The 25586-nt window shown below is 50.8% G+C and overlaps 1 protein-coding gene across 2 annotated transcripts in view; it reads left to right on the forward strand.

The window, feature by feature from the left end:
* The first annotated feature begins 1698 nt into the window (after positions 1–1698).
* PRDM15 (PR/SET domain 15) overlaps positions 1699–25586 on the forward strand; it is a 76234-nt gene continuing 52346 nt past the window's right edge. For both annotated transcript variants that reach the window (XM_050785691.1, XM_050785692.1), the window contains exons 1-4: positions 1699–1896; positions 21801–21846; positions 22499–22592; positions 24646–24799. In XM_050785691.1, coding sequence (XP_050641648.1) covers positions 1795–1896; positions 21801–21846; positions 22499–22592; positions 24646–24799 — 396 coding nt within the window. In that variant the 5' untranslated portion in view covers positions 1699–1794. The remainder of the gene's footprint in view (positions 1897–21800; positions 21847–22498; positions 22593–24645; positions 24800–25586) is intronic.

Below are 25586 nucleotides of genomic sequence, written 5' to 3' on the forward strand. Positions count from 1 at the left end.
CACTTTTTTTCTGTAAACAACCTTTTATTCACATATGCCGAGGAACATTTCACGTCCTGAGGCCTAGAGAACCAGTCATCTGGCCATTTTTGAACAGTGAGTGATGTCACTGGAGGTGCGTGTGTAGAGGGAATGTCCATTAGCTGTAGTGGTGGTGGTGGGAGTGGGGTTGGGCAGAGACCTGAATACAGAGAAGGTTGTGGAAAACCTGGGAAGTGTCTGATGGAGTACGGAAGGCATTGGGAACAGGCTTGAGGGACAGGAGGCTGGAGGGAGGCGTGAAGTCCCGGGTGGGGACAAGCAGGGAGACGATGGATGCCGGGGATGCTCCAGAAAGGTCTGGGGGGCCATGGGATGGCCTACTGTAGAGCAGCACGGAAGCCACTGTAGAATGCTGGGCCAGGCAGATAAATCAGCCTTCACAGAGCAACTTGCCTAATCTGTCTCCGGCTGCCTGGCGTTGCAGCTTATGTATGTGCCCAGGTGCATCCAACACTTCCCATGGGATGGCACATAGTTATGACTAACCTTTATACATATGCCATTCATACAAGTGAGTCCGTCTCTGGCATCATTCCTGCATGTGGGTCAAAGGCTACGTGCATTTAGAATTTTTATGGATATCCACAAATTATCTGAATGGAAGCTATACTAATTTATTCTCCTACCAGCAAAGGAGAGAGCTTGTTTCTCTAGTCAAAATTATGCTATTAAACTTTTTTTTTTCCTGTTTTTTGAGACAGGGTCTCACTCTGTTGCCCAGGCTGGAGTGCAGTGGCACGATCACAACTCACTGCAGCCTCAAACTGTGGGACTCAAGTGACCCTCCTGCCTCAGCCTCCTGAGTAGCTGAGATTACAGGCACGTGCCACCGAGCCCAGCTAAGTTTTTTAGAGACAGGGTCTGGCTATATTGTCCAGGCGGTATTAAACGTTTAAAAAAATCTTTGCTAATCTAATAAAAATGATCTCACTGCGACTTTGTTTTTTCTGTTATTACAGCGTAGTTGAATAGCTTATATGCTTAAGAACCATTGAATTTCCTACAAACTGTCCATCCATATACTTTGCTCATTTTTCTATATACATATATATTTTTATTGGTTCACAAGAGTTTCACATACATGAGGGAAACGAGCCCTTTTGTGGTATCAATTTAAAATCATTTTCCCTGGGTCATCACTTATCTTTACGAATGGAGGTTTTTGCTAGGCAGCAATGAACAAGTCGCCTCTCTAAATGTGGGCGGCCAGGACTAAGGTGAAAAGTCTGTCCCTTCTCCGTCTCACGTTTTGTGATGGCACACACACTTGGTGGAGGTCAAGAGAGGCGACACAGGCCCCCAGGGAAGAATGGAGAGCCAGGCCCGCGGCTGGCCCCGTGCTCACCCGTCGCGTGGCGGAGCCCGCCCGGCCAGACTCCCTTACCGGCCCCTCGCGGGCACACAGCTCGTGTCCCAGGGCCCCGCCGGCCAAATCCAGAGGTCACCGTGAATGGGGGCAAGTCCCAGGCCTGTTCTAGAGAAACACTCTACCCATCCACCGCCACCACTCCCCAACCCCGCAAGAAACGCGTCCGGGGAGAGGTGGAGGGAACTGCCTGCGAGCGTGGGCGGCGGGGCCGTGCCAAGTGGGAGGGGGCCGCGCGCGGAATTCCCTCCGGCCAGCCCCGCCCCGCGCGCGCCCGCTGCCCAGTCCACGCAGCCCGCGCCCCGCAGTCCCAACCGCGGGACTCCCGGCCGCGCCAGCGTCTCGCCTGCGCCCCTCGCGCCCGGCCGCGGACTACAAGTCCCGCCATGCCCCGCCACCGCCCCCCGGCTTCCGGTGCTGCGCAGTTTCCGGAGCGGATCGCAACCCGGAGTCCGGATCCGATCCCGCTCTGCACATTCCAAAGGCAGGTAAAGCTCCGGGCCCTGCGCCCGCCGCCCGCCCCGGCGCGCGCCCCGCCGGCCCCGGTCCGCGCCCGCCACCCCCGCGAGCCCCGGCGCGCCCCGGGCCCGCCGCCCCCCGCCCCCCGCGCCCGGCAGTCGCGCGCCGCCCCGGTCCAGCCGCCATGCCGACTGTTCTTTGTTACATTCGCCGGCTGCGGGCACCGTTGGCGATCGGAGTCAAAACCCGGCTGGATTTCCCGGAGCCGCTCCGGGATCGCCCTGCGCGCCGCCCGCCCGCCGGGTCCCGCCGCCGCGGGCGCTCCTGGCCGGGCTCCGCGCCCCCGCCCCCGGCCTCGCGCCCCCCGCCTGCCCGCGGCCAGGCCCAGCGCGGGGCCGCGGGGCTGCCGGGCCCCGTTCGCCCGTGGGCGCGGCGCAGGGTCTCCGCCGCCCCCGGCCCGCGGCCCCCGCCCCCGGGCGGCCTCGTTGCCGAGGGCCCCGGGGATGTCGCTGTCCCCCGCCCTCGTGTACAGTCCATGCGGGTGGCACGGGAGGGTCCCTGGACCCCCACCCCCGCGTTTAGAGAAGCTGAGTCCGGGTGATGGGGTCTCCCAGACCCTCTGCGCCTTGTTTTTTTTAAGGCTTTTGGTGGCAGAGAGAAGGTAGCGAGGTGGATGGACAGGTGACGCGTACCTGCCCGGGGTGGGTAGCCGTGCGGGGACGGGGCGTGCCCGGCCGCTCAGGTGAGGCCCGCCTCGCGCGGACAGGTGGGCACGGGGGCCACGTGCGGCCTCCGACGAGAGGGGCGGTGTTCACACAGGTGAAAACAGAAATGAAAACTCATGGAAATAAATACTTCTACCTGGTGGTTAGAGTTATCTCCCATTTACCTTTTTCTTAAGCTCCTAATGTAGTGGATGGGGTTTTTCCCCTACAAATGCTCAGAAATTGCCCCTCACCCCCAAGTCCCCAAAGGGAGTTTAAAACGGTAGAAACAAGTGTGTGATCAGAGACACGTGGACCTATGTGTGTATTTAAAGCTGCCAACACTTGTTTTAAAAAAGCCACATTGGCTTAAGCCAGATTCAAGTGAATTTGGAGAACCCAGCTTGGTTCCTGAAGGTGTTTTTAAGGGTGAGATGTAAAGGAGCCACTGCTTTTGTGATGAACCTTAAAAGGTAGCAATGACAGTTCTCCTTGGAGAATGCAGTGATGTAAACGCACTACCGTATTTTGTTTCAAGCTCGGACATTTTCACGTATTCCACGTTTTCACTGCTTCACTCCTTCCCCAGATTTCCTGACATCGCTGCCTCACGGTGAAGGATTAAGGAATAGTAGTTCTATAATTTAGATTTTCAAGAGGAAAAACACCAATTTGTTTTTATAGTTTTTCTTCTTATATCTGTGATTCATACTTTTTGCAGCAAAGTAGCCAGCAAAGAATAGACTAATATGTTCCATTTTGGAAGCAGGCAGGACGGTTATTTCTCCAGAAGACAAATAAATAAATTTAAAAATCAACTGTAGTTGGAAGTCTGCTAGCTTGTCTTAGAATAATTATATTTGACAAAGGAGTCTGTTCACTTAGGATGTGGCTCACATCATTTTCGATGTCATTATCTGTGCAGAAGGCCGGGAAAGAACAGTCCTGCCATTTTGCAGATTGAAAGGAGATTTAAGGCAACTGTCTTCCACCCGTGTGCTCAGAGGCTGGGATGGTGCGCGGTGACTTAAATGCTTTTTCAGACTGTGTTCCTCATTTGCAAAGCGTGGATGGCCCTGCTCAGCTCCCCTCACAGTGCTGGTGTGTGCAGATACTCATTCATTCGGCCATTCATTCATTCTTTCCACCAGTGTTTACTGAGCACCTGTTACGTGCCCCACGCTGTAGTGAATGGAGAGGGGGCTGCACCTGGTGGACCTAATGTTCTGGGCAAGGGGGTGGGAGGTGGTATAGATAGAAAATCATAAAACTCTCAGGTAAGGGGGTGGGAAGAGCATGAAGAAAGGAAGGAGGGCAGGCAGGTGGCGGGCAGGGGTTGGGGTACTTGGGGGCTGGGACTAGAAGGGGCTGTCGGAGGAGGGGCCACAGTGGAGATAGTCCTGTGAGGGAGCCTCTGGTGGACGTGGGTGGGGTGGTGCCTGCCCCCACCAGGCAGATGTTGGCAAATGCTGAGGCCCTGGGGTGGGATGAGCCCAGGATGGGACAGGCCACTGTGGCCGTGAAGGTGAGGCAGCAGGGGCCATGCACCAGGCAGAGATTTTATTCTGAGTGCCTTGTGGATGCCACTGAGGGGCTTTGGGCAGTGGCGGGGCAGAGTCTGCATCTTTTGGCTGTGTGTGGGGAATGGAGTTGGCATCACTGGAATCCAGGCCCTGCATGATTCCACTCCACAGAACACGGAGGTAGAAGGGGAGATGGGGCAGGACAGAGCCTAGTTCCAGAGCCAGGCAGGCCTGCTGCTGGTTTGGTTGGGAAATGCATAGTGGGTAACTGGAACTGCTGTTTACTGAGGTGCAGCTGACAGCTGTGTCCTGGGTGTGGGGGTGACCTGAGGGAATCAGGGGCCCTGTAGACCGGACATCTTCAAACTCTCCCTCAGAGTGGGAGAAGCCCCTGCTCTGGGGCCACGTCCACTCCTCAAAAGGCTCCTCCTAAGGAAAGGTCCCTCCTCTTGCAGTCATGGCTGTTGGGCGTGGGAACTGCGGGGGAGTCCCAGCAGATTTAAGGGTGCTGGGGAATGGCTCCCCCGTGGGTCACAGGCCTGCAGCAGCTGCGGGAGCCTCTGCACCAGCGGTGTTCATGGTGATCGTTGATGACAAGTTGATCTTTGATGAATTCAGGCTCAGAATTCAAGAGGATATGTCATTGGGAGACTCTGCTGTGGCCAAGCCCCTTCTGCTCCCATCTCCTTATTTCTGGAGCCAGCTTCTCTGTGCTCACATTTCTAGAAAGAGGAATAAGGAGAGACGTGAGCATTTGTCCATGATACGTGAACTGATTAGGGGAAAAAAACTCTTTCTCTTCTATTAAACACAGCTTTTATGTTATAAGATGATTTACCAAAATGTAGACTATTTCTGTTTCGATCAGTGGTGTTCCAATTGTAGTCACACCGCAAAAAGGAGATTTGGTTCAATGGTGGACCACATATATGATGCTGGTCCTGTAAGATGATAGTACCACATTTTTACTGTACCTTTTCTATGTTTAGATAAGCAAATGCTTACTATTATATTACAGCTACCTACAGTATTCTGTTAGTTAAGTGCTGTACAGGTTTGTAGCGTAGGAGCCGTAGGCTGGGCCGTATAGCCTAGGCATGTAGTAGGCTATACCATCCAGGGTTGTGTATGTACACTCTATTATATTTGCACGACTACAAAATCCCATAGCAATGCATTTCTCAGAATATATTGCTGTCATTAAGCAACATGTGACTGTACTGCAGTGATAATTCAGGAGACGTTAGCACAACCCTATGGTTGTAGAAAATCAAGACAATTCAGTTTATATGCATGTTTGTGTTGCAGAAAGTTACAGGAGGGTGAATCAATACAGTAATTTCAAGCACGAATATATGACGTTGGGTTTACATTTTGTAGTAACACAAATAGGAGTTCCTAGAGGAAGAAGTGTATACTTTCTGGCCTTAAAGAAGAGCTTGCTCGTGTGCATTGTAAATAGATGACCGTGGCTGTCACGTTGTCATGCCTAGATTCTAATAGGTATGTTTACAAGAGTGACATGGCAGTTTTATTTTCAGTATTTACAGTATGCTGGAAATGATGTCCCTTGCAGCTGTTTGAAACAGGGATGAACAGTTTATACTGTCAGCTGAGATGCAGGGAGTAGCATTTTAGGAAACATTTTCATGGGGATACTGGCAAAACTCGAAGAGCCTGGCTGCTCCTGTTCCAGGCGTCAGGTGGAGCTACCGTCTGGGGCCTGGGGAGGGTGAGGGGCCGCCAGGATGCTGACTTGGGAGTTGGGGGTGGCAGGTAAGTGCTGCATCTAGAGGGAGGGAGGTCTAGGTAGCCAGCTTGGGGTACCCCCTGTGGAGGCTCTGGAGGGGAGGTACAGATAGCAGAGGGGCTTAGGAGGGAGCATGCAGTGAGAGGGACCCCCCAGGGCAGAAGGGGTTTCCAGAGGAGGCAATAAGGATGACTTAGGGTACAGAGGAGCTTGGTCTGGGCAGGGGCCCTGCTGAAGCCACTCATCCTACATGAATCCTGCTCAGAGTAGGAGAAGCCGAGGTCTGCACCCTGTCCTGGAGTCCTCCAAGCCTGTGGGGTCTGATGAGCACAGGCGGCTCAGCTCTTCCGTGCTTCCATACACTTACATAAAACTGGAGCTTGGCTTTCTCGGAGAAGATGCTTTTCTCTGCCTGAGATGCACCGTCTGTTACTGGCTCCGTTTGACCAACCTCCGTGTTCAGCATGGTCCAGGTCTCCGCTTGACAGCTCTGAGTGTTGACCTATTGCAAGCATCATCAGTAAACCTTGACTAAGTGACGCGGCTTGAGGCAAACTCATTGTGAGTCCAGGGTCCTTAATCCTTGATGTGGGTGGGGCCTGCAGGAAGTAACTGTGGTTGGACCTTAACTGCCCACTTACTGGACCAGAGTCTGCTTTTGAGAAGGGGTGTTTCAGGTGTCTCAACCCTCTGGGCTTCTGGTCTTTTGTAAGTTTCAAATTATGTGTATATATATATGCTACTTAGTTATAGTAGGTTTGTCTTTTATTGTGACCAAAACCATAAATGTTATTTTAGCACCACGTTAGGCAAGAGGTTAACAGGGTCCTTGTTCTGAGCAGGCCGCCTCAACTCTGACTGTTAGCTGGTCCTGTCATCTGGATTCCTCTTGTCTCCCTGGGTCCCTATCCCCCAGCACATCTGACTTCTCCAGGCTTTGCTCTCTGCCTATTCTCATTCTCTCTGCTTTTTAAAATATGCTAAACCAGCACTCACAGCCTTTCCACCATCCAAGCCCTCTAGGGTCACACAAGCCTCATCATTAAGTAGGAATCAGTCCTCCAACCTTTTTTTTGTTGTTGTTAAGTAAACACAGGACAGCCAGTTAGAGCAGCCATCAGTGTGGTAGAGTCTACACTACCTCAGTTTTTTTTTTTTTTTTCCGAGACAGAGACAGAGTCTTGCTTCGTCACCTAGGCTGGAGGGCAGTGGTGCGATCCCCATCTCGTCTCACTGCAACCTGGGCTCACTGAAACCTCTACCTCCTGGGTTCACGCAATCTTCCCACCTTAGCCTCCCGAGTAGCTGTGACTACAGGCCTACATGCCTGGCTACAGTGCCACCATGCCTGGCTAATTTTTGTGTTTTCTGTAGAGATGGGGTTTCTCCATGTTACTCAAGCTGGTCTCAAATACCTGGGCTTCAGCGATCCTCCCACCTTGGCCCCTCAAAGTGCTGGGATTACAGGTGTAAGCCACCGTGCCCAGCACAGTTTCCATTTTTAATGTGGCGGAGTGTACACCTTTCTCTCCCTCTAAAAGAACCAGATGTGAAAATGAGAAGTATAGATGTCATCTTTGATGAAACGAAGAGGTTCAGGCTGGGCGCAGTGGCTCACGCCTGTAATCCCAGCACTTTAGGAGGCCGAGACGGGCGGATCGCGAGGTCGGGAGATCAAGATCACCCTGGTTAACACGGTGAAACCCCGTCTCTACTGCAAATACAAAAATTAGCCGGGCGCGGTGGCGGGCGCCTGTAGTCCCGGCTACTCGGGAGGCTGAGGCAGGAGAATGGCGTGAACCCGGGAGGCGGAGCTTGCAGTGAGTGGAGATCACACCATTGCACTCCAGCCTGGGCGACAGAGTGAGACTCTGTCTCAAAAAAAAAAAAAAAAACTAAGAGGTTCAGAAAGTGAGAACGGAGAAGAAATCATAAACAGTACAAGAAAACGGTAGGGCTGAAGGGCATGGTGCCAGGTTGAAGGCCAGTCAGTACACAGCGTCAAAGCAGGTCATGGGAGCCAGAACAAAAATTCCGAAAGATTCTGGAGGTAGAGAGCTGCACGCAGAAGATTTGATGGCACGAAAGATACCAGATGCATCAGCTACGATGCTGGAAGCTGATGGACCATGGAGTCCTTCCTTGGACATTGTGCGTTCAGAGGGAAAGTGACCAGTGGCAGTGTACCCAGGCAGCCCAGTTGAGTTGTGAGGGTAGAATAAGGACATTCACAGACATGACAAATCCTCCTGCAAGCTATACCCCCATGCGCCCTGCTAGGGAAACTACAGGAAAATGTGCTTTCCAGATCCAGGGAGCAGACCAAGGAAAGGGGAGTCACGAGGCTCAGGAAACAGCTTCACGTGCAGGAGAAAGAACCAGGCGCCCTCAGGCTGATGTGGAAGGGGAGGCCCAGGATGCAGCTTGTGTTAGACCTCGAGGGCATGGGACAAAGAGGGGAGGTGCTAGGAAACACAGCGGAACCCTTGGTCTGTCTTGTTGGTCTGACCCGGTGAAAAACTGTAAGGAGAAGCAATCGCAGGGTGCGGGAAGTTGTAGCCATGGGTGTCTTCCCCTCCTACTACCACCAGCAACAGAATGCGTGCACGAGCAGCACACAAAACCTGCACACAGCAAAGACAAGCTGCATGCACATGAAGCCACCTAGCACAGTTCTTCTACAAACTGGCTATAACCTGCTCTCTCAAATCTTATTTCTCACTAAATACAGTGCTTTCTTCCAGCTGAATCCAGTGGTTCCGCGTGCCCAGGAGTGTGCATTTCGTGCTCTCCTTGGCCCTCACCGCCCCTGACCTCCTGCACCACCGCCTCTGCCCCACACAACAGTAGCAAACAAAATGTGTGCACAGCATGTTGAACGTGTCCAACACAAAGAGATGATACATGTTTGAGATGATGGATACGCTTATTCCTCTGATCTGATCACTATCCATTAGAAGCATCAGTTTGTACCCCATAAATAGGTACAATTGATTATATGTCAAAATAAATTAAAAGTATAAAAAATGAGGCCTAAGCAAATATAACAAATGAATTAAAGTTATTGATAATGAAGTTGTTTAAGTTCATTCATTTCATTATTTCTTTTGAAGAAAAAAATGTATTAATAATGAACTTGTTAAGGCAGCCAGTATTTTCAGAGTCATATACATCGATTTAACTATAATCATACTGGGAAGTGGTGGGGGGGAAGAGAATGTAAGAAAACTAGCCCTTCATCTGCCTGTAAGAAGTAAAAATGCAAGATCCAACTTTGAGAGATGAGGGATCTCAGAGGAGCGTGTTATTTTGAGGTGTAGAAGCAGATACAGCAGAAAGAGGCTTGAATGGCTGCCCTGGGGAATGGGATAGCAAATGGGGAAGGGGGAAGGGGCACTTTTTGTGTTTTAAAGCTATTTATATAGATCCCATTTGGATGAAACCAAGAGGTTCAGAAAGTGAGAAAAGAGAATAAATCATAAAAGAAATACTCTTAAGAAAACCTTGTACTATTTCTAGCTATGTATTAGCTATTTGCTTTATTTTAGAGAAGACAAAAAGAAAGACTTGGAAATAAAAGGGCCGATGTTCCACTGTATCCTGGGGCTTTCCTTGCAGATGGGCAGGGCTGGGCCAGAGGGGGTTCTGGTCACGTAGGTGTGCGCTGCTGCGTAGGTGGAGGCCGGCATGCTGCAGGAGAGGCTGTTCTCAGTGGGGCTGGTCAGAGCACCCATGTGTCCCCATGTCCTGAGCCTGGGTGCTGGAGAGGTGACCAAAGGAAACTCAGCCATCCCCAGGAAGGAGGCTGCTGACTGGCTGTCAGTGGTAACAGCAGAGGACCACTGTTAGTTTCTGTCATGTTTCAAGACATGTGGAGAGGGACGGTGGGCTTCTTATGTCTACTTTCGTGACCCACTGTTGGCCTACAGGTCCCAGATTGGAAACTAGACGGTCAGTGAGCAGCTCTTGGAAACGTCCCTAGGCAGTGAGGTGTCCTACACTGAGCCACTGAGCCCTGTGAGGCCTGCGACTGCAATCCTGCCCTACCTCCTGGTGGGCTCACTCCAGTAGGGGAGGAAGGATATGGGCTCAGACAGGGACAGCCTGTGGCTTTAACAATGGCAGCTGCTGCTCAAGAAGGACAGTGACAGGGAGGGTGACCCCAGGCAGAGGCAGAGGTGGTGGTGCCGGAGGAGGGTGGTTTGGGGGAGTGGAGGGCCAAGGAGAGTCCCCCAAACACTCCTGGGGCTTGTGGAACCCCTGGGTGAGGCTGGAAGAACGCATCGTATTTAATGAGAAATAAGATGAGAAAGAAAGGGAGTTACCGCCGGCTTGTAGAATGCATGCATCTTAACTGCTGGGCAGCAGGCAGTGAGGAATGGTTGCTGTATTGAGGAATGTTGTGCCATTTCATCACAGCCTTGGAGGCCAGGTGAAAAACCTGTCTGCCCATCTGTATCTGTGTTCTATCTGCATGTCTGTATCTGTGTTTTAACACTATTTTATGAGATGGTAACAATGAACTGAAATTTGGAAGTTGTGCCAGCTGAAAGGGACTTGGTGAGTACTAGGCCACCTCTTATTGTAAGGTGAGGAAACTGAGGCCCTTGGAGGGACCATAACTCGCCTGAGGTCTCTCTCATCTGGTAAACAGCAGAGGCAGACTCACACCCTGGGTCTGGTGTCTAGTCCTCTTGTAGCAAAGCCAGGCCCTGCCAGGCCCTGCCCCTTTGCTGACCCCAGGAGTCTGCACTCTGGACCATCCTTCTTTAGCATGTTCATCAGCATGTGTGAAAGGTGCTCTTTGCCCAAATAAATTTGGGAACCTGCTGGACAGAACACATCTCAGCAGATATTTTTGTTAAAGGACTTTTCGGGGCCTCTCCTGTGCCAGTGTATGTCGTGACTCCAGAGTGGGAATCTGCAGGGTGTCACAAATTGACTTAGCCAGAGTCCCTCTCCACCCACCCGCTAGCCCCCCGAAGCCCACGCACAGCATCTTTCAGGACAGTTCTGCGGCACATATTTCTGAAAGTACGTTTGCTTTTTCCATTAGTGGGTTTTCCCTGAGTGCTTTTAATATTGTTACGAGGGCATGTGCCCAGTGGGAAAGATGTTCCTTCTGCTTCAACAAAAATTCCCTGAGCCCCTAGACCAGGGCTGGCTTCTGAGCACTTGAGATGTGCCTGGTCCAAGTTAAGATCAGCTGAAAGGGTAAAATACACACTGGATTGCTAAGGCTTAGCATGAAAAAATTCCTTACTACTTTTTTATATTGTATTTTTTGTATATTTATATTAATAGATGTTGACATATTTTGGGTGTACTGGATTAATAAAATGTTACTAAAATTACATATGTGAATCTTAGCAAGAATTTTTATGGCTTAAACCAAGATTGTTCAAAAGTTTATATGGAAAGGCAAAGGAACTAGAATAGAATGGCTGGAACAATTTTGCAAAAGAAGAATAAAGTGGGAGGAACCATTCTGCCCAGCTTTGAGACCTGATTAAAGCTACAGTCATCAAGACTGCATTGACTGGGTTCCGCCGAGTGTGGTGGTGCTGGAGAGACGAGTGGAGTAGAAGGGAGACCCAGGCATCGACTCACGTAAGTGTGGGCACCCGGCTTTGACAGGGACGCGGTAGCCAGTCAGCAGTGCCGAGGCCAGGGGGCATTGTAGACAAAAAGGTTGACCTCAGCCTCAGCCTCTCAGCTTATATAAAAATTAATTCAGATTGGATAACAGATTTAAATGTAAGATGTATAATTGTAAGACTTTACTAGCTGGGCGTGGTGGCTCGCGCCTGTGATCCCAGCACTTGGGAGGCCGAGGTGGGTAAATAGCTTGAGCCTAGGAGTTCAAGACCAGCCTTGGCAACATGGAGAAACCCCGTCTCTACTAAAAATGCAAAATTAACCAGGCATGGTGGTGCATGCCTGTAATTCCAGCTACTCCAGAGGCTCAGGCAGAAGAATCACTTGAACCTGGGAGGCGGAGGTTGTGGTGAGCCGAGATCAGACCATTGGACCGCAGCCCAGGCAACAACAGTGAAACTCCGTCTCAAAAAAAAAAAAAAAAAAAGCCGGTGATGTGTGCCTGTAGTCTAACAACTCAGGAGGCTGAGGCAAGAAGATTGCTTGAGCCCTGGAGGTGGAGGTTGCAGTGAGCCGAGATCGCGCCCCTGTGCTCCAGCCTAGGTCACAGAGTGAGATTCCCTCTTAAAAACAAAGACTTTTCTAAGAAACACAGGAGAAAGTCTTTGGAACCTTGGGCTTGGCAAAGATAAGTCTTAGATGTGATACCAGAAGCGTAGTCTGTGAAAGGGAAAGTCAATCCTTTAGACTTCAACAACATGAAAAACCATTGCTCAGCAGAAGACCCTTAAACTGGGAGTGGGAGGAATGAAAAGACAAGCCCAGACAGGGAGAAAATACTTGCAAACTACACGCCACAAAGCATCTAGATATACAGATAAGGAACTCTCAAACACAACTGTAAAATAACGCTGTCAGTCCAACTAGAAAATGGGCAAAAGGGCCGGGCGCGGTGGCTCATGCCTGGAATCCCAGCATTTTGGGAGGCTGAGGCAGGTGGATTACGAGGTGAGGAGTCCAAGACCAGCCTGGCCAATGTGGTGAAACCCCATCTCTACTAAAAATACAAAAATTAGCCAGGCGTGGTGGCGGGCACCTGTAGTCCCAGGTACTTGGAGGCTGAGGCAGGAGAATTGCTTGAACCTGGGAGGCAGAAGTTGCAGTGAGCCGAGATCATGCCACTGCTATACTCCAGCCTGGGTGACAGAGTGAGACTCCATCTCAAAAAAAAAAAAAAAAAAAAAAAGGAAAAGGAAAATGGGCAAAAGATGTGAAGAGACCTTTTACTGAAGAAGATTTATTGATATTAATACATGTGGCCTACAAGCACGTGAAAAGATATTCAGCGTCTTTAGCCACTAGGGAAATGCAAATTAAAACCACAAGGAGACACCAAACGTAGTGACCCCACCAGATGCTGGGGAGGCCCCTGAGAAACTGGATCTCTCTGCGTCGCTGGCGGGAGGTGCAAAGTGCTGCAGCCTCTCTGGAAAACAGCCTGTCGGTCTATTAAAAAATGAAACATCCTCCTAACAGATGCCCCAGTCATTGCACTTCTGGGCATTTATCTCAGAGAAATGAAAACGTATGTACGAAAAAACCTGTACACGATTGCTCCTAACAGCTTTATTTGTGACAGCCCCACGTGGAAAAAACCCAAGTGTCCTTCCGTGAGCGAGTGAATTGCTGAACAAACAGTAATGCACTCGAACCGTGGAATATTATTCAGCAATATAAAGGAATGAGCTTTTCATTGAGGCAACATCCTGGAAGGATCTCAAGGGTATTATTTCAGTTAGAAAAAGCCAATCTTAAAGGTCACAGGCTGTCTGATTTCATTTATATGACATTTTTTTGTTTTTTGTTTTTGAGACGGTGTTGCCCAGGCTGGAGTGGATCTCGTCTCACTGCAGCATCCACCTCCCGGGTTCAAGTGATTCTTCTGCCTCAGCTTCCTGAGTAGCTGGGATTACAGGCTCCCACCACCACACCTGGCTAATTTTTGTATTTTTAGTAGAGATGGGGTTTTGCCATGTAGGCCAGGCTGGTCCTGACCTCAGGTGTTTCACCCACTTTGGCCTCCCAAACTGCTGGGATTACAAGCTTGAGCCACCATGCCCGGCCTATGTGACATTCTCGAAATGACAAAATTGTAGAGATGGAGAACATTTTCTCTAGACATGTGTCTTTTAAAATCATGAAGCTGGCCGGGCGCGGTGGCTCAAGCCTGTAATCCCAGCACTTCGGAAGGCCGAGATGGGCGGATCACGAGGTCAGGAGATTGAGACCATCCTGGCGAACACAGTGAAACCCCGTCTCTACTAAAAAATACAAAAAACCAGCTGGGCGAGGTGGCGGACGCCTGTAGTCCCAGCTACTTGGGAGGCTGAGGCAGGAGAATGGCCTAAACCTGGGAGGCGGAGCTTGCAGTGAGCTGAGATCCAGCCACTGCACTCCAGCCTGGGCCACAGAGTGAGACTCCGTCTCACAAAAAAAAAAAAAAAAAATCGTGAAGCTTTCGTTTCCCAATATTTCAAAACCAGTAGCTTTTTCTAAACCTCCTCAGCCCTTGCAGGTCACATTAATAAATAATCCTCAAAACTGTTTTTCAAGCTGGGCACAATGGCTGCACTCCCAGCTATGAGGAGGCTGCGGCAGGAGGGTCACTTGTGCCGAGGAGTTTGAGGCTGTAGTGCGCTATGTTCACGCCTGTGAAAAACCACTGGGCTCCAGCCTGGGCAACATGGTGAGACTCTGTCCTTTCAACATGTTTGTTTCACCTGTTCTGCTGTAGTGTGTAGAGCTCAGCTTGCTTTCCTTTCACTGCTTTCAGGACCCTTTGCACAAAACTTTTCCTGGGGGAACCAGGAAAATCTGCCCCCAGCCCTGGGGAAGATTGTGAACGGAGGAGGTCAGGGCTAGAGTAGAAAGGAGTTGCGTCTTAACTCCTTTCAGTTTCGGGGAGTTTGACTACCGGCGCAGCAGAGGTCCCTGAGTGGCTGCTTTCTGCAGGGTCACTCTTTGTGTGAATAGAAAATCTGTGCAAAACTCAGATAGTCAGTGAGGTTTCTGGGCTTTCTGAGCTGAGGGTGTCTGGCATCTCCCCACATCTCAGAGCTCAGCACAGAAAGGAGTCCCTGCTCCCTTAGCCCTGCCTGGGGAGGTTCCTCTCCCAGGTGAGCAGGTTGTGGTTGAACCTGGCGGGGCACACCCATCTGGTAACAATAGAAAGGTCAGATTCCTTGTTCTAGACCTTTCCCCCTTTGTACTGAGAAGGGAGTGGATAGGGTCTCCCCAGGGAGTGGAGGTGTTCTGGCTTCTCCCCAGGAATCAGGATGCAGCTCAGGTGGTCCAGCCAGATCTGGGCTCTACCAGCCCTCTCTAGCGTCCCCTGTGCAGGCCACGGTCGCACCCTTTGTTGTGTGGCGTGTGTGGAAGGGGAGAAGCTTTGTGCTCGTTCTGCTGCCCCAAATGAACAGCCCTTCAACACCAACTGCCCATGGCAGGTGTCCCTCGAATATCTGGACAAGAAATGGACTTCGTTTTATTTGAGCTGATAAGATATTCTTGTGGGTGCCAGGCTGCAGATTCCAAGAACCACATTGTTTCCTTGCAAGATTTCTTCAGTAGCACAGGCTTTATTTGAACTTTCTTTCAAGTACGTGAACCTGGAAACCCATAGACAGGCTTAGTGTCAAGTGGAGGGAAGGCAGTGGCCTGGCCAACGCCAGACCAGGGTGGTCCCCGGAGGCCACTATGGAGAAAGACCCCAGGCCGGGGCCACCTCCTGTCGTGGGCCAGGGATGTCAGAGGCCAAGCACAGGTCGTTGTGGTAGCATTGGAACCTTGCACCTAGCAGGTGCTTTGTAAATATCAAAAAACAATATAAAAGTTTAAAATCACTTTTTATATGGAACATGGAAAATTTCTCTTCCAGATCTTAATGCTAATCTAACTAAACTTTTGAACTTTCTTGGCATAACTTGTGCAAACAAAACATTTGGAACTTTCCAACCACTCTTAATTATCTGGAGGTGAAGGTGTCAGGTCAAAAGATTTATCAGGGCTTTCTTGTACGTGGGGTACTACATACAAAGTACATAAGAACTGGACGAAGGGAGTAAGTGGAAAAGTCAGTTTTAAGCTTCTGTCTTTCATGGTTAAAGATCTAATAGAGGCTAGACGTGGGGGCTGATACCTGAAATCTGAAGTGGGAGGCTGAAGCAGGAGGATTGCTTGAGGCCAGGAGTTTGAGACCAGCCTGGCCAACATAGTGAGACCAAATCTCTACAAAAAAATTAAGAAAGTTAGCTGGGCATAGCGGTGCATGCCAGTAGTCCCAGTTACTTGAGAGGCTGAAGCTGGAGGATCGCAGGAGGCCACGAGTGTGAGGTTATAGTGAGCTGTGATGGGACCATTATACTCCAGCTTGGGTGACAGAGTAACCCTGTCTCAAAGTAAAATGAAAGAAAATAAATCTAGTAGAAAAAACAGACCATGTGCATGACATTATGTGAAGCTGAGATAGTGGTTTAGGAAGAGTCAACTTTTTGGGGGGATCATGGAGGAGGTGAGAGTAACTGAAGGGAGGAAGGTGTCTGGGAGGGTGAGGTTAGGGCTCTGTCTTGAAAGATGGTAGAACCCCCGTGGTGGACTGAGGGGAAGTGGCTGTGCCTGGGGTGGACCTCGCGTCCGCAGCCTGGGGTGTGGTAGGGGGTGTACCAGGAAGTGGCCGATTCTCTTACCAGACATCAGCCTGTCCCGTGTGCTGGTGCCGAGGAGGGTCCAAGTATATTCTGCTGTACAAGGCTGCTACAAGTCTTGCCCTCTTGGCCCTTGAAGTGTGGTGGGAGAGAGACATGAGATCGGTCACACACAGGCATGGCCACACGGGTGACAGTGCTGTGAAGGAAATCACAGAGCACTTTTGGAAAACATGCCACACTTTGGACAGGTGGATCAGGGAGACCCTCCCCGAAGAAATGAAGTTAAGCTAAGACTGAGGAGTGAGCAGGCATTGCAGAGAGGGCTGGGGAGTGAGGAGTGAGCAGGCATGGCAGGGGGCTGGGGAGAGGTCCAGCCATGGGGGCGAGCATGTGCAAAGGCCCAGAGGCAGGACCCAGCTTGGCATTCTGGGAAGTGTGGCTGGAGAGGGTGGGGTTGGGTAGGGTGAGAAGGCTACCGAGGGCAGTGGCTTGGCGTTCTGGGAAGTGTGGCTAGAGACGGTGGGGGTGGGGTGAGGAGGCTGCAGAGAAAGGCAGTGGCTGGTTGTGTGTAGGAGTTCGGGGTTTCTTCCTGGGACAGTGGGAAGCCGATGAAGCTTCAGGCTGGCAAGCGATGTGATTGGATTTATGTTCTAGAAGAACCGCTCTGCAGTGTGGAAAATGGGTTGGCGGCCCAGGCAGAGGAGGAAGAGTTATCTGGAGACCCTTGCAGCCTTACAGGTGGGAGAAAGTGGGGTGTGGCTAAGGGAGGTAGTAAAGGGAGGTAGTAATGGGGACTGTAGGTAGTTGGTGTGATGGGCAGGTGTGAGAGGGAGGCCGGAGAGGTCACAGCAGTTCCAGGTCTCTCTGACGACCGCGACCTAAGATGCAGGAGGTGGGGGCAGAGAGACTGTCAGGAGAGTCCAGATGTTTACTTTTGACATGGTGGTTTTTGGGTTGACTGTTGCCGTCTGAATGAAGATGCAAATGGTTTTCCTTTTATAGATTGTGTTTTTGGTGACAAGTCTAAAAACTGTGGCTTGCTCTAGAGCCCAAAGATTTTCTCTGTTTTTCTAAGTTCTATTATTTAATATTTTATGTTTTAAGACTGATCCATTTTGAGTTAATTTTCTAATAAGATATGAGGTTATAGTTCATTTTTTTCTCTGTGGATGCCCAGTTGTTCCAGCACCATCTGCTGAAATGGTTGCCCTTCCTCAGTTGGACTTTAAAATCCAATCCGCTTTTGTCTTTGTAAAAAAAATGCAGGCCGGGCACGGTGGCTCACACCTGTAATCCCAGCACTTTGGGAGGCTGAGGTGGGCAGATCACGAGGTCAAGAGATTGAGGCCCTCCTGACCAACATGGTGAAACCCTGTCGCTACTAAAAATATAACAGTTAGCTGGGCGTGGTAGCACATGCCTGTAATCCCAGCGACTCGGGAGGCTGAGGCAAGAGAATCGCTTGAACAGGGAGGCGGAAGTTGCAGTGAGCTGAGATCGCGCCACTGCACTCCAGCCTGGGCGACAGAGCAAGACTCCGTCTCAAAAAAAAAAAAAGCTTTGGGAGTGTTTGTTTAGGTCTGTTTCTGGGTTGTCTGTTTTGTTCCATTGATCTCTGTTCACCTTCTCACCGGTATCAGTTTTTTGACGGTAGCTTGATAATGAAGTTTGAAGTCAGGGACACTGAGTCTGTCACTTTAGGCTTCTTTTTCAAAGTTGTTTTTAACAGTTTTCTTCACTGAGCGTTCCGTATAAGGAACATTTGTCTGAAGTCACCCCTCATTTCCCATTTACCACCAGGTTAGATGCAGATGGTCCTGGTCTGAGCTTCATTGACATTTGTGATAAGTGTGGTTTCCTGGTTTCCTGATATTATTACTGTGGTCTTCTTGGGATGGCGGTCATGTTTAGTTAGTTTTTGTAGTAGTAGTCATAGAAATTTTGAAGAGATTTTCAGGCAAAGTGGTGGTTCTCAGACTTGAGCTGCATCCGAACCACCTGGAGGGCTTTGCAAGCAGAATGCAGGGCCCTCTGCCAAGTCTGATTCAGCAGGTCTGGGGGTGGGAGGCAAGGATGTGCATTTCTGAGACGTTCCCAAGCAATGCTGGCCCTGCTGGTTCCTGGTTCAGAGACCACATTTTGAAATCACTGATGTAAGGTAAGTCTTCCCAGGATTGTTTGTTGAGATAGGGGGATCTTGAACTTTTTTTTTTTTTGAGAGTCTTGCTGTGTCGCCCTGGCTGGAGTGCAGTGGCACGATCTCGACTCACTGCAAGCTCCGCCTCCTGGATTCATGCCATTCTCCTGCCTCAGCCTCCCAAGTAGCTGGGACTACAGGCGCCCGCCACCACGCCTGGCTAATTTTTTTTGTATTTTTTTAGTAGAGATGGGGTTTCACCATGTTAGCCAGGATGGTCTCGATCTCCTGACCTTGTGATCCACTCACCTTGGCCTCCCAAAGTGCTGGGATTACAGGCGTGAGCCACTGCTTCCGGCCTTTTTTGTTTTGTTTTGTTTTTTGAGACAGAGTCTCACTCGGTCACCCAGGCTGGAGTGCAGAGGCGTGCGATCTTGGCCCACCACAACTTCCGCCTCCTGGGTTCAAGCGATTCTCCTGCCTCAGCTTCCCGAGTAGCTGGGATTACAGGCATGCACCTCTGTGCCTGACTAGTTTCTTTTCTTTTTTTTTTTTTTTTTGAGATGGAGTCTTGCTCTGTCACCCAGGCTGGAGTGCAGTGGCACAATCTCAGCTCACTGCAAGCTCCACCTCCCGGATTCACGCCATTCTCCTGCCTCAGCTTCCTGAGTAGCTGGGACTACAGGCGTCCACCACCACACCTGGCTAATTTTTTTCTTTTTCAGTGGAGATGGGGTTTCCCCATGTTGGCCAGGATGGTCTCGATCTCCTGACCTTGTGATGCGCCTGCCTTGGCCTCCCAAAGTGCTGGGATTACAGGCATGAGCCACCACGCCCAGCCTAGTTTTTGTATTTTTAGTAGAAATGGGGTTCACCATGTTGGCCAGGCTGGTCTCGAACTCCTGACCTGAGGTGATCCGCCCATCTTCGTCTCTCAGAGTGCTGGGATTACAGACGTGAGCCACGCGCTTGCCTGGGATCTCAAACTTCTAGTTCTTTTTTCCTCTCCCTTTCCCTGAAACAGTACTTCCTGTGTGCCTTGTTCTGGGATGTCTTCTGTGCCTTAGCGGTCTGGAGACCACACTTCCCCTTCTACAAAGGCACTTTCTGAGTGTTAAAGAGATTTTTGCTAAGACAGCAAAGACTTTGAAGATGCTCCATTACTCAGGCCTGATCTGCAGCCCAGGGTGGCTGTGGTCTCTGATCCTGGGCCCAGAGGAGCCGTTTTAGAGAGGCCATGTGATGGGGACCAGATGCTGCTAATCAGGACCCTTACTGCCAGGACTCAAGACATTTACATAGAATCAGAGTGTAGCACAGGAGGCTAAAACCCTGCTCTCCTGCTTCCCTCGCCTCCTTCTGGGTTTCCTTTCCCAGCAGCTCCGCTCAGAGGAGCTCTTCTTTGGGGGCACCTGGGGGGTGGGCAGTCTGTGAGAGGTGGAGGCCAGAGGCAAGGTCTGCCCCGGGGAGAGGCGGCCACGCCAGGCCTCAGGGGATTTGTGCACGTTCCCAAGTAAGCAAGGCCAGGACGACTTCCCGCCATCCTCCCACTCCGATTCCAATACCTTTGTTGGGACTCTGTATTCTGCGGTGATCTAACCACAGTGTGGGGAGCCTCTTAAGGCCTATCGTTCCCATTGCCCAAGCTTCTGACCGTGAGTGGCGTGAGTTCCTGCAGGGGGCACACAGGTCCTACACCTCCAGCAGCACAGCAGCAACTCATGAAAGCATGCCCCTACCCACCCCAGCCTGGGTTTCTTCTGCCCTTTGCCCCTGTTCATCTCCTGTTCACTGCCCAGCTGAGCCCCCATCCCAGACTGGTCCCTATTTGCGCCGAGGTGCCCAGGAACTGGGGCAGGCGAGGCCGAATGCGGCTGTGAAACTGAGTCAGACTTGCTGGAGCCGCGTGAGATACCTTTGAACATGAATGCGTGTTCCCAGGAAAAGAAGATACAGTGCTGTTCTGGGAGAAAATTTCACCCCCCTGGTTATTTCTGGCATTTTAAGGGCAAATTGGAACTCTCTCTCCTCTGCCTCACTTCCTCGTAGCTAATTCACTCTCCTAACTTGAAGTTTTCAACCCTACACTGCTCTCAAACACGCATGTTCAGTGACTGTGTTTCCATATGGGTTTTGCATGGTCTGCTTTTCACCCTTCAAGCTGCTGGGGATGAGTGGGGTGGAGGGCATGTGGAATCAGCATTCAAAAAGTGCCAGCATATGCACGCTTTCCTAAACCACCAGCAGCGGGCATCAGAGAAGCAGGATGCAGGAAGGACGTGCCAATGGGCACAGTTGGGAATGGGGGTGGGCAGAGGAGGAATGATTATTCGGTAGCACATACTGTGTGTATCTCGCTTTATGCTCCTCCCAAATTGCATGAGGTGGGTGTTTTTATTTCCATTTTACAGCCCAGGAGTGAACAATGTCTAGATCACCCTGTAAATATATGTGTGTGTGGGTGTCAGTTTGTGCTCATCTACCCACTATGCAAGTGTTTATGGAGGTGAACCTCAAGGATGGATAGGGAATAGAATTATTGGATCTGATAACAGCTTATGTGGGAGCACGAGAGTCCTCCACAACATCATGCATTTATTTGGTCCCCAGAGAAACGAGTGTTTATGGGGTACCAGCCATAGGTTAGGAACTGTAGAAAAAACGTTGCATTAGACATACCCGACCTTGAGGAATTCACGGCCCAGTGAGTGAGGGGAACAAAAGTGACAACTGGCTTTTTAAAAATGGTGATATAGGTGGGCACGATGACTCGTGCCATAATCCCAGCACTTTGGGAGGCTGAGGTAGGAGGATTGCTTGAGCCCAGCAGGTAGAGGCTGCAGTGAGCTGTGATCTCGCCACTACACTCCTGCCTGGGTGACAGAGCAAGACCCTGTCACCACAAAAAGGTGATATATTTGTTTTAAAAATGGTAATTTATGGCTAATATGAAAAGATGAAAATCTGAGTTCACGAGACTGTTCAAATCCATTGCTTTTATTAAAAATAACATTATTTGAGGTGAGAAGGTGTTTCAGGGACCCCAGCCCCATCCCACAATAAGAGGAGACCCCACTGTGTGTTCTCTTTAGAGCACCACGTAATGTCCCTATACTGGCTGGAGGAGGCCCTTAGTAGGAATTGTCTTTAAACATTATTTTGTTAAGAGGCCAGGCGCAGTGGTTCACACCTGTAATCCCAGCACTTTGGGAGGCTGAGGCAGGTGGATCACAAGGTCAAGAGATTGAGAACAGCCTGGCCAACATGGTGAAACCCTGTCTCTACTAAAAATACAAAAATTACCCGAGACTCATACTTGTAGTCCCAGCTACTCGGGAGGCTGAGGCAAGACAATCACTTGGACCTGGGAGGCAGAGGTTGCAGTGAGCCAAGATTGTGCCACTGTACTCCAGCCTGGGCAACAGAGGGAGCTCAATCTCAAAAAAAAAAAAAAAAAAGTATTTTGGTAAGAGTATTTTGGTATTTGGTAATGAGGCTCTCTTGTATCCTGACAGGTGTCAGAGATGGCTGAAGATGGGAGCGAAGAGATCATGTTCATCTGTAAGTGGCCCGGGGACCTGTCTGAGACCAGCCCTATGTCATAGAACACAGATGGGCATGGCGTTTGCTGTCTAGGCAAAGCCATGTCCACATTTGGTTTTTATAATATAGAAAAGTTGTGTATTTAAATTTTCCCCACGAACCATTTATTTCCTAAGCAGTGCACTTACAGGGATGTAGTTTTAATAGGATCACCTTTCTCAGAACTCCTGGCCGAGGGCACTTTGCAGCGGGTAGCACTTGGTCCAGAAAAGTAATCCAGGACTAGGCAGGAGGGAAGTGTGTTAGAGTTATCATGAACCCGCTAATATTGGCCATTTTCATTTATGCTCATTCTTTGGGGAGGGTCTTGGTCTTCGTCACCGTGGAGGTGACCATGCTTGATTTCAGGTGTGCGGCGGAGCTGGCGCTTTCCCTGGAGGCGTGTCCTGCCTTTGCACTCCTCATGTGTGCGTGAGCACTGACGGAGGCCTTCGGGACACAGGCCTCGTGCCATCCGATGCACCCTCCCTTGCTTGTCTTTGTAGTGTCGGATGCATGTGTCTCATGACTCTGGGTCACCCTCATGGGGCCAGGGTCCCCATTTCCCAGGTTTGTGTTCTTTGCGTGTCTCCTTCCCTGGGTGCTCTAATGCTCGGATGTCTGCTTGCAGGGTGTGAAGACTGCAGCCAGTACCACGACTCCGAATGTCCCGAGCTAGGCCCAGTGGTCATGGTCAAAGACTCCTTTGTGTTAAGCAGGGCAAGGTGAGTGACCGCCGTGAGCTGCTTTCACGGTCCCGGGCCTGTCCATATGCCAGCTGCGGCAGGAGCCTAGCAGTCTTCGTGTCTGCAGACGGGGAGGAAGGAGCCCGAGGGAGAACAGAGGCACTCTGAGTGAGTGCCAGCGATTCCCTTCCCTCTGTGAGCTGAGCAGCCTTGCTGCCGGGATGCGCCAAAACACGCACTTCGAAGCTCCAGAGTGAGTTTCTTTGATCCACTCCAGGGTTCTTAGCTGGAGCCCAGCTGTTCCTGACACATTGTGGAGGCTGCAGAAGAATGGACTGGCCAAGGTGGTTGATGTGCTGAACACCAGTGGCCAAGCTGGAGGTCTGCTCGTTGGCTTCTCTGCATTCCAGGTCTTGGCCTGCCAGCGGACACATGCACATGCAGGCGGGGCAGGGGATGGGGGTCATGAGGACAGGACGGGGCTGACCCACAGCAGCTTCCGGAGGCAGCCCCTGCAGGCCTGGTGAGGCAGCTCAGTGGGCAGTAGCTGCCCTGCCGTTCCACCCTCACTTGGGGAAGACTGTGCCACCTGGTGGCCCCGGGCAGGTGAGCTTGGGCAAGGCACTCCTCTCCAGACCTCGGTGGCCTCTGTAAAGGGGAGAGGATGGCGGTTCCTGTGGGGTGGCTGTGGTGTTGTGGGTGACGGTACCTGGCATGTGCTGCTGCTGCACAGATGGTCACCGTCTTTCCAGGACTGTTTCCAGGAGCCTCCCCACTGCCTCACAACACCGTTCATTTGTATTCTTCTTAGTGTGATTCAAAACAAAGAGATTAATGTTTCAGCCTAAAGTAGAGAGCGGATCAACCCCCCTCTTCCCATCAACCCCCCTCTTCCCCAGAACCCTCAGAGGCTGCCTGTTGCCCATGAAAATTCAGCTGAAACCCTTGGTCCTGCAGTTGGACCCTCTGGGCTGGCTCCTCGTCTCAGCGGCCTCCTGCCCGCCCTGAGAGGTCTGTGCTCTGGGGACACCATGTCCGCCTCTGTTGGAGGGATCTGTGTTCTGGGGACCCCATTTCCACCTCTGTCGGAGGAGTCTATGCTCTGGGGACCCCACGTCTGCCTCTGTCTGAGGGGCCTGTGTGCTGGATACCCCATGTCCGCCTCTGTTCTGGACGTGTCATGGGCTCGTCCTGGCTCCTATGCCTTCCTCCCCACACCCTGTCCTTGACATTCTTCTACTTCAGTTAAAGAGATCACATCCTCAGTAAAACTGGCCTGCTCCACTTGGCTGGAAACTCTTTCTCTTTGGGACACCCATGGCCCTTGCGTCTCTCTCGGGGTGCTGTTCCTACGGCTCCTCAGCAGCAAGTTCCCTGTGATCCCCCCTCCATCGCTGGTCCCCACGCCAGTCTGACCCTTTCCTGTCCCATAGCAGCCCCACCAGAGATGCACCTGTTGTCACTGTCTTTCCCACGGGGAGTGAAATCCATCCTTCAGTAAACAGCCCTGCCATGGTGTGCTCTGGGTGAATCTCAGGAGGGCCTTGTGGTCGGCCTCGTGTAGCTAAGGCCACAAGATTATGGCTAGATTGCCACAGCCCGAGGGCATCATCACAACCTCAGCCTCAGTCTTCATTCAGCACCTATTAGGAAGGCTTCTGTTTTCTTTTTCTTTGAGACAGGGTCCTGTGCTGTCACCCAAGCTACAGTGCAGTGGCACAATCTCGGCTCACTGCAGTCTTGAACTCCCGGGCTCAAGCCATCCTGCCTTAGCCTCCTAAGTAGCTGGGACTACAGGCACACGCCACCATGCCCAGCTAATTTTTTGTATTTTTTGTAGAGACAGCGTTTCACCATGTTGCCCAGGCTGGTCTCAAACTCCTGGACTCATTCAGTCTTCCCACCTCGGCCTTCCAAAGTGCGTGCTGGGATTACAGGTGTGAGCCACCAGGAGGCTTCTATTTTATCACCTGGAGAATTTTATTTCAGAAGACCCCTGGCGGTCAGTGAGGGCGAGCTTTTAGGTTATCTTAACGAGTCGGTCCCCAGGTGTGCGTGCTCTCTTTTGAGTCTTGTTTTATTCCATTTCCAGGTCATCCCTTCCTCCCAACTTGGAGATCAGACGACTGGAAGACGGAGCCGAGGGAGTGTTTGCCATCACTCAGCTCGTCAAGCGGACACAGTTCGGTCCCTTTGAGTCCAGGAGGGTCGCCAAATGGGAAAAGGAGTCCGCGTTTCCCCTGAAGGTAAAGGCTGTTGCCAAACAGGAGCTCAGGAACCGGGTATTTTTCTGGCGTTCCTATGTGGGAATGGGGAGTGAACCACCGAGTTTCCATGATTTGTCAATTCCTTGAAAATAGCTCTAAACATTGTAGGTCTGCTTAATTTCCAAGGAAACGTTTCTTTTTACATTGCGAGAGCATCAATATTAAGTTGGTATTTTGTAATTTTCAGTTTTGCAGAACATTAAAGAGTGTATTTAAAACATACGCAGGAGAAACGCCAAATGCTGACTCCAGCTGTCTTAAACGACCTCCGTTGCTGTTGCAGGCTTTACAAGGCAGTGTCTTGCAGGGGTCCATCACTCCAGTTCTTTTCACACCTGTGCAGAGCGTATGGTGGTTTGCAAAGCCCTTTCAAAGGGAAGGTGTTTGTTTAGGCAGTGATGAGACCTTGGGCAACAGTACGAAGTTTGGTAGCTCTAAAAAGCACATCAGACTGAGAGAAGAAAGTGGTTCTCTACTTTGACGTGAACTCAAGAAAACTAAAATGTATGTATATCGCAAGGCAGGCTTTAGCATACGTAAAAAATGAGCCCTCTGGAAGGCCTATGAGGCCAGGCGAGGCGAGTTTTTGACTGTTTCCATGTCTGCCCTCAGGGATACGATAGTACCCCAAGCCAGCCAGGCTTCAGAAATATCTGTGAAATAAACAAATGAGGAATGGGTTGTTAGTTAGCAAACTTTTCTTAGAGACCCTTGAAAGGGATCCGCTTGTTTTAGGACAGGCAGATGAAGTGGACAAGCTTGGGTT

The sequence above is a fragment of the Macaca thibetana genome, chromosome 3 (assembly GCF_024542745.1).
Source record: "Macaca thibetana thibetana isolate TM-01 chromosome 3, ASM2454274v1, whole genome shotgun sequence".
Lineage (NCBI taxonomy): Eukaryota > Metazoa > Chordata > Mammalia > Primates > Cercopithecidae > Macaca > Macaca thibetana.